This window comes from Mus musculus, chromosome 7, assembly GCF_000001635.26.
Source record: "Mus musculus strain C57BL/6J chromosome 7, GRCm38.p6 C57BL/6J".
NCBI classification, from domain to species: Eukaryota; Metazoa; Chordata; class Mammalia; order Rodentia; family Muridae; genus Mus; species Mus musculus.
Window position 1 is genome coordinate 83,737,457 of NC_000073.6, and position 8,800 is coordinate 83,746,256.

The following is an 8,800-nucleotide window of genomic DNA, read 5'->3' on the forward strand; positions in this document are numbered from 1 at the left end:
CTGACTGATCCCCCACTGACTTGTTTGCATGAGCTACACTTCAAACTAGAAACTCCATCGTACGGAGGAAGACTGACCCTCCCTCCAGCAGCCCATAGGCCTCATGGCTGCCCGAAGAAGGCAGAGAGGAGACAGCCAGGAGATCTCTGTCCTGGTTAGAACTCAGCAGCTGAATTCTGTGAGTTCAACCTCCCATGCTTGCTCTAAGAAGCAAAATCAGAAACTCGAAGGGGTAGGGTGTTACTGAGAGAGCGTGACATGGGGCACATGCTAACAGCCCCAGGAATGCCTGGTGGTAGGAAGAAGCCTGTGTTCCTTGCACTTCTTGCTATTATACCTTTCCCTGCGAACCTCTTGCTCACTGAATTCCAGTCACCTTAGCCTTTGAATTAGTTCTCCCACATGCCAGGTCCGTGTTTCTGCAGCCACTCCCTGATCCAAGAAAGTTCCCTTTTCAACTCTTTCTGAGGCTGGCTCCATCCTAAATACAGCCTGTCCTGTCCACTCAATCTCAATGACGCCCCACACATGCTCTTCTACTCTACAGCCTCATCCTTGTTTATTTCCTTTGGGAGACCTTCCACCATCAGAGGGTGACCTATTAGCCTATATGAGTGCCTGCGAACCATCCATAGGCCCCATCTAGAATACAATCCCTCAGACAGGGACCCCATCTGCTTTGTTCACCACAGGGTCCTCCAAATGAGCCAGCCCCACATAAGGGCTCCATAAACATTTACAGAATGAGTCAACACGTAACTGAGTGAATAAATAAACCACGGATGCCTCATAATGGCTTTCCACATTTGTTTGTACTTTACGGTTTACAAAGAGCCCTTACATCTAACTCATGTGATTAGACTCAGGTTAAATTGCACTTTCAAAACGTACACTTCACTCCCAGCCTTTCAAGGCCTTGGACTGGGAAAAGGGGGAGCATTATCCCCCTCAAGGGAACAGAGTTTAGCTATGAGACCATTAGTCCTGGGCTTATTTAAGAGCCACAGCACAAAGGCAATCTAGAGATGCAGAACCTGAAGGGTGGTGACAGTTTCCACAGCACAGATGCAGTGTCATGATGAGAATGGCCAACCTAGTGCCTGTAGCTTAGTTAGCCTTTGGCAGATGCAACAGTTCCTACCCTTGCCCTTAGGAGGACCCAGCAGGATGCTGAGGCCAGATGTTAACACTGCATCATCTGGATGGCCCTGCCCTTTTAACATGACTTGAAGAAGTGCAATTTGCCAGGCTGAGCTGCTAGAGATTTCTGCCTGTGCCACATCCCATCCGTTGAACAGGTTTGGAAAGGGTTAACACAAAGCTGGAGGGAGTGGTCCTAGCCTGGATAGTGCTATTTTAGGGACAAGACTAGGGTGGTTTACTAAGCACCAGCACCCCGCCAGCCCCTCCACCTGGAAAAAGAAATGAAAAGCCAGTTCTTAACTGGCGGTCATACAGGGTGAGAAAGCTTGGCGCCCCACCCAGCCCAGCCCTGACAGGAACTAGAACACTACTCGGCCCTGAAGGCTCCAAACTAGGGGAGCTGGCTGAACCCCTCATCTTTTCCAGTTTTTTAAGAGTATCAGAGGTGTTCCAAAGGGTGGGGTTTGGGTCCTGGGATGTCATTTCAGAGTGAGAAGGAATCTAAGGAGGGCTGTGCCCAGCCGTGCCAGGCGGTAACTAGCCCCACTCTCTCTGCCCACACAACTATCTGAGGAACGCTGCCTCCTGCCTCATATCAGAAAACAACATTTAAAAGATGAAGAAATCCTTTCTTTTCCTCATTTGTTATTGACTGACTCGGTTTGTAAAAATGTTCAAACTCTGCCAAGGTCAGAGGCTTGTCTCCTACAGATGTGCCTTACTTCCTCCACCTCCCAGGGTCAGCATGACCCACCCCTACCCACCCCCACCCCGCCCCTTGACAGAGAGAGACTTGCCAGCTACTGTTTCCCAGCAAACTTGTATGTTTTCCAAGTTTTGCCTCAGTCACCTCCTCCAGGAAGCCCCTCCTGACATGAACTGGGCAATTACATCACTGAATTTAGAGCTACCCTTCCATCAAAGCACTCCATGCCTGTCTTTTTCATCTGTGTGTCTTCTTTATGCAGTAACTGTGACTTCCCTATGCCAGGCACTGTGGCTCGCATCTCCCTCAGTAGCCAGGCCTGGCACAAACAGCATGCTGTTAGATGAAGGGAGAAGAGAAGGAAGAAAAAGAGGAAAAAAAGATGGGGAGGAAGGAGGACAAGAGGAAGCAGAGAGGAATACTGAGGTCAGATCCATAGACATGGACACAGACAGGCAAATAGGAGGCGAACCTTGTATCAGTCTGGGCTCAAGTGCTCACAATCCTGGCAACAGGAGGCAGAAGCACCGAAGAACACAACACTGGCTCTGAGAGCTCAGAAGCCTGTGTCCTCGGCTCTGCTGTGCACTGCTTGCGTGACCAACGACAAGCCATTCTCCCTTCTGAATGCCAGATCCTCTTTTGCAAATGGGTTGTTGTAACAAGGCCTGAAGAGTGTCTGCTGACATGCTAGCAGCTTAAATACCAGCTTTGCTTCTAGGCCCCAAGCTACTGCAGTGCCCCATTTGCTCTCCAAAGAGAAGAGGAGGGACCAGCAGGGCACAGCAGCCGCAGCAGGCTGTAACTGGACCCTCTCCCTCTCTGTTACAGAATCACTCAGACAGTTGAAAGCTTGTCCACCAACACTGCCTGCAGCCCTCTGAGAGAGGGCTCTGGGTACACTTTCCAGTAAAAGCAGCTATTTGCCTCCAGGGCTGGGGCCAGGGCCAGGCTGGACTGCATCAAGAAGCACAGGGCAGCCTCGGGGAGGCAGATGAAAACCCAGCTCCTGCTCGGGATGTACTGAGTCCCCAGGATGCCCTGGGAGAGACATGGATATTCTTAGAGCCTCTATGTAGTTCGTTCATCATCCCTGACTGGATCCCATGATGCGCCTGCTTCTTCTTTCCTGACCCAGTCTGCCCTTCTCATCCCACTATTTTACCAAAAGATACAACCCTCACCCAGCCTGGGCTGTTCTCTCTATAACTTCCCTTTAGCAGCTTTAGTTGAGAGTGACCTCCCACTTGAAGCTGCCTGGAGCTGCAGAATCTGACTTCCACTGATACCCACTGTGAGCCCTGCCTACCAATTACAGGTAAGGACTCTGCCTCCAGAGCTAAGAGGCATTGAAGCAGATGCTACATTTTATGTAAATAGGCCTTTAAATTTAGCGGCACCTTATATGACCACCCAGCAAATTGAAAGTGCATACAAAAACTTCCTTGCATTTGGGATGGGGGATTGCACAGGGTCTCACGTCTCCAGCTAGCTTCAAATTCACAATGTCGCCAAGGAGGACAGTGAACTGATCTTCATGCATCCACCTCCCAAGTGCTGGGATTATAGGACTGCGGCACCTTGACTGATTTAAGGAGAGCTGGAGAGCAAACCTAGAGCCTTGTGCATGCTGGAGAGGTGCTCCACCGACTGAGCAACTGAGCCACATCTGCAGTCCAGCACTCCCTAGCAGTGTGTCTCACAGAAATGCACTTCCCAAAGCACACTAAGCATTGGTTTAAGACGTGGTGTGTGTGTCTCACTCTCTGTAAACTGACAGAGACTGAGGAAGCTCCAGTCCCTCTGGCTCAGTGATAACCTGACGTACATGCAAATACAAAAAGGTGGAGCATGGAAGGAAAGCAGGGCTAAGAGATTGGCAGACACAATGAAGGGAAGATGACACAAATCTAATGTAACTACTGGATACAGGCACGGTTTGTGTGGTGACTTCAGTGAGAATGGCTGCATGTGCTCATGGATTTGGTCACCAGGGTGTGGCACTATTTGAAAGGGTTAGGAGGTGTGGACTTGTTGGAGGAAATGAGTCTCTGGTGGTGAGTTTTGAGGGTTCAAAAGCCCATGCCACTCCTAACCTCTGTCTCTCTCTTTCTGTCTCTTTGTCTCTCTATGGCTATCCCTGACTCAGTCTCTCCCTCTCCCTCTCTGTCTCTCCCTCTCCCTTTTCCTCTCTCTCTCCCTTTCCCTCTCCCTCTCTGTCTCTCCCTCTCCCTCCCTCTCTCTGTATGTCTCTGTCTCTCTCCCCCCCCCATGTGTCATGATGCAGCTCTCAGCTACTGCTCCAGCACCTGTCTGCATGCCTCCATGCTTCTTGCCATAATGAAAATGGACCAACCCTCTGAAACTGTAAGCCTGGCCCAATCAAATGCTTTCTGTTATAAGAGTTGCTGTGGTCATGGTGTCTTTTCTCAGCGATAGAACACTGACTGAGCAGTAAGTAGAGTGCTTTCTGCCTCTCTGTATGCTTAAAACCCTTCATAAGTCTGTTTTGGAAAACACAAAATTGAAGGCAAAGTAGAGAATCATTATAGGAAGTTATAAAACAGCTCCTGGCACAGGGTATTTTTTGTCCATCAAAGCTGAAGGTTTTAGTACCTTTATAGGAACTAAGTAGTTATCTAGACTCAAAGTCAAGCAGAAGCACCTGTGTGCAAATCTGTGTGTGTGTGTGTGTGTGTGTACATGTATGTGTGTGTGCATGTGTGAGTGTGTGTATGTGTGTTTGCATATATATCTATACTTGTGTATATGATTGAATGCTATTTTCAAGCAACAGTATAGCATATTGATACATGATTTTTCAATACATGGAACACTCTGACCAGGATTCAAATGTTAGTTCCTCTTCATGGCCATCTGCTGAAACTCCCAGTGCCTGCGTTTAGCTCACTTCTCAAACAGAAACAAGTGCATTGCCCTGGCAGACTGGGGAAGGGAGGGGAAGCTCTGCCTGGGGAAGCCATTACTAGTTGTTTCTGCTGAACACACTCAGGTGGAAGAGGAGGAGGAGAAAGAGGAGGAGGAGGGGAAGAGGGGATTGACCTTACAAAGGATGCTCCAGAGGCACAGGGAAACCTCGTAACAACATCCATACTTGGGACCAGGACAGAGACAGTTGCCTGATGACAGGAAGAACCTTGCCTCATTAGCAAAAATGTTCTCCTGTACAGTGGCTAGGTGCAGAGGGGAGGTCTGAAGCCACTTTCTTTCCTTAGCCTGACACCATCCAGTACTCTTGGCCCAGAATCTGCATTTCCACCCCTCTCCCTGACCTGTGTAGTGATGGTAATACTGCTTATTCAAACAGGATCTCCCTATCTAGACTAAGCTGGCTTTGAACTCACTTTTTACCCCCCCCCAGCCTATCATCAAACTCACAACAATCCTCCTGCTTCAGTCTCCTAGGTACTAAGATTACAGGTGTGCATAACCACACCCACCTGGAAAAGTATAGCATAAGTTGGTCTCAATCTCTTGATCCTCTCACCCCATGTCTTAAGCAAATTTCCTGCTGACAATGCACCCGCATAACAGATCCTACCCTGTCTTAACACCCACACATCCTGAATAGAAAACAAAACCAAAACCAACCAAACACACAAACAAAAACAGCTCAAACACGACTTCCTCCCAGAAGTCCATTCTAAGCCAGCAGATTAGGTTGGTTTTTCCCAACCAGAGCCTCTTGGAGGCCCCTAGCTTCGTGGCTTTGTTGTTTATTTAGCATGTAACATGTGATGCTGAACACCCAGCACAGTGCCTGAAGCATAGAACACTCTAGACAAGCAATGTGCTACAAATGAATCCCAAGTGCTTGAAGAAAGTGATTTCACTGGGCGTGACATAGAACAAAGTATAGTGTGGTGCGTATAGGAAAATGCATAATTAAACCTGTTACATTTTATACTAACTTTAAAAGCTAAAGAAAATTAAAACTTGCATATATATATAAGCCTGCAGTCTAATCAAGAAAACCGCAATGGCAACATTCTCCTGATAATTCATGTTCTACGCCTTCCTGCTTATTTTCAATAGTGGTACCCTAAATGTATACTTTATTACTTTATGTACCAATTAATTATTTTCAACACATCTACTATTTTCTGGTTTTGCTAATACAACTTTCCAATGCATAATTATTTAAATAATGTAAGCTACAATGCAATAGAATGAACATTACAAGCTGTGTCACAGAAAAACAAGCAAACACTGCTGCACCCATACTTGTCTCTGGAAACTTTACAACGCTCTGAACTATTAAAGGGATACACAGTGTCTCATACAGCGGAACTTCTTCCCTGGAGCAGAGAAAGTGCACAGCAGGAGTTGCCAGTGCTAGGCCCTCTTGCCTCCAGCCCTGTGCAGAGCTGGGGTTTGCCTTGCAGGCTGACCCCCTGACACCATCCAGTACTCTTGGCCCAGAATCTGCTCCATTCACAGGGATGCCCCCAAGGGCCTGAGATTCTATTTTCTAGCAGAAGAAATTAAGATGGTTGCAGTCCTGAGACCTGGACAGATACAAGCAACCAGCATGGTCACTTGCATCTACACTTGTACAATAGTTCCACCAGAATGGTTCCTCGGGTCTCTAGTCCATCTCCTATCTAACCATTTTGCCCTTGGGGACTCTGAGTTCTGTAATGGACAAGAACTTATCCAAGATTACATTGCTCTGTAAGACTCCCACTGGACAGGTGGCCATATTGCTAATGCTCAAACTTCTGGAGAGGTAAACTTGAAGAGGAACAGGCATTCACTCAGATCTGCTGAGTGGCTGTCACTCATTTCCTTACCCCATATTAAGACATCCATTTCCATAGCCAACACAAGGTTGCTCGGGACAAACCACAGCTGAACTCTTCTAGCTTTTCTCAGAGTCCTGAAGCTGCCTTACCCATGATGATGCTCCAGCCTTGGGAGCAGCCCCACGCAGTGCTTTATCATTGCAACAGGACCAAGCTCTCCAGGAACAGCTAGACCAGCCAGATCCAATGCTGCAACTCCATCACTGTCCTGCTATCTACCCTGTTGTAAGCCATTTCCCTCATAGGTGCTGTACCTATAGCTCTCTGCAGGGTAATTCCCACTCTCACAGCTCTGCCTCAGAGTCTGTTGCCAAGGAAACCTCAGTGAAGGAGATATAGCCAGAGACAGAACGTGAGTAAGAGCTAAGATGTTCCTACACAACACTGAGTACCACAGCAGTGCTTGCTGGAGCAGACTCCCCATCCACAAGGTCATTTTCCAAGAAGAGCCATTTGAATGGAAGCCTGCTCCCTGGTATAGAGGATACCGCTACCGCTTCTACCCAAGAGCCCAGAAATCTGTGATAGTTGCTGGAGCACCTAGGAGAGCTACTCCTGAGGCTTCGCGTGGTCACCCTGTTATGTCCATGCTGCTCAGGACGTTCACAGACTGAGCTCTGTTCTTGTCTCTCTCACCTTGTGAGGCAGGCATGGATTATCCCTGATCTCGAGAGGAGGAAGCTGAGCCATAGCAACGGTGAACATCTTTCTCAAGATTGGGAAGCCAGCTCCTTTTGGAGCCACAGACACCACACCCCTGCCCGGGGGGGGGGGGGTGGCCTGCCCTCCTGCTTTCCCTCTGAATTCAGAGTGTTTTTTTGTGAGAGCTAGTCAAAAGAGCTCAAGAGTTTTACCCACGTCTTCCTGGAGCTGGAAAAGTCAGGCTGTGCTTTTGACTCGCGTCACTCTCCTTTTTAAAGGAAACCATGTGTCTATTCCATTTGCCAAAGTTAACGCTGAACCCAAGTTTCACCAGCACTGACTTTCACAGCCGGGCAGAAGGATTAACCTTGGCTGCCCGGAGCCTGTTTGTGTCTGTTTCTGGCGCACACGCAGGATGCTGTCATCAGAAATGACATCATCCCATGGACTGTACCTGCAAGGAAGGCAGGGCCTCCAGCCAGGTCACCCGAGACCCTCAGTCTAGACTTGAGAGGTCCCCAACTGTTCCACTGTCCTACCCCACTTCGCATTTCCGTCTTATATTCTGCCTGTGCTATGGGGATCCCAATAGCTTCAGCATTGGACGTGGAAAGCCCTGCCCCTCCTTGCCATCAACAGCCTCAGAGGAGGCCAGGTGTGCTCACCCCCTTGGGGAGGGGGTAGCTCCTGTGATGTGCACTTCACCTCTCTGCCAAGTGTGTGGAGAGTGAGAGCCAGGCAACCCCTTACAAGGACAAACAGACTCCCAGCACACGTGTGCACATAGTCACACACAGGCTGCACCAAGTAAGGAAAACGGCTCTCCCATCCCTCCGGGAAGATGTCCAAAAAGATCAGGCCCCTTCAAGTCCCCAGAGACAGATAGGAAGAGGCTGCACTTACCGGCCTCCCTCCTGGGGAAGATGGTCCTGGGTAAACTCATGAGCGGTGTGGCTGGTGACAGTCTCCGACAGACCACGCGCGAGAAACACAGGGATCCGCAGCTTCTCGGGCTGGGAGTCTTTGAATGGGAGTTACAACTACAAAGTGACTTGCTCCTTAGAACTGTTTTTCCTCGGCAGGGAGGGAGGAAAGGAAAAAAAAAAATCCCTTTCCTACTGCCAGAAAATCTTTAACGTTTCACAACGGTCCCTTCCAACTCCGGCCTCCCTACAAAGCAAGTTGAGTATTTCAGTGGACTGGAGGGAGCCCTCAGATCCTATGCCTCTTCCCGGACCACAGACTGAAATGCAAAAACCTCAGCCTTTCCCGTGGCCTCGGAGAACGCTGAGAGAGGGCAGAACCCAGAGGGTCCGACATGTGGAAAATGTGCCCCACTCTTGGGGCCACCGAATCACTCCTGTCTCTGGGCCCGCCCCTAATGTTTCCAGAGAGTTCTGCTGTGTTTACGTACTTGCATGGGACAAACACAACACCCCAAATCGTAGCCCCATGTTACAGTGATTCATTTTCTCCCTCACAC

General features: G+C 49.0%; 1 protein-coding gene across 3 annotated transcripts in view; it reads right to left on the reverse strand.

Annotated features, from left to right (window-relative positions):
• The window catches only part of Il16 (interleukin 16), a 103,210-nt gene extending 94,638 nt beyond the window's left edge, over positions 1-8,572 (reverse strand). Inside the window, exon 1 of one of the 3 annotated variants that reach the window (XM_006507385.3) lies at positions 8,221-8,572. In XM_006507385.3, the coding sequence (XP_006507448.1) occupies positions 8,221-8,260 (40 nt within the window). In that variant the 5' untranslated portion in view covers positions 8,261-8,572. Of the gene's footprint in view, positions 1-2,321; positions 2,477-7,311; positions 7,383-8,220 lie in introns of those variants that run through there. The other 2 variants (XM_011241680.3, XM_011241681.3) reach the window with 2 other exon arrangements.
• Positions 8,573-8,800: the final 228 nt, after the last annotated feature.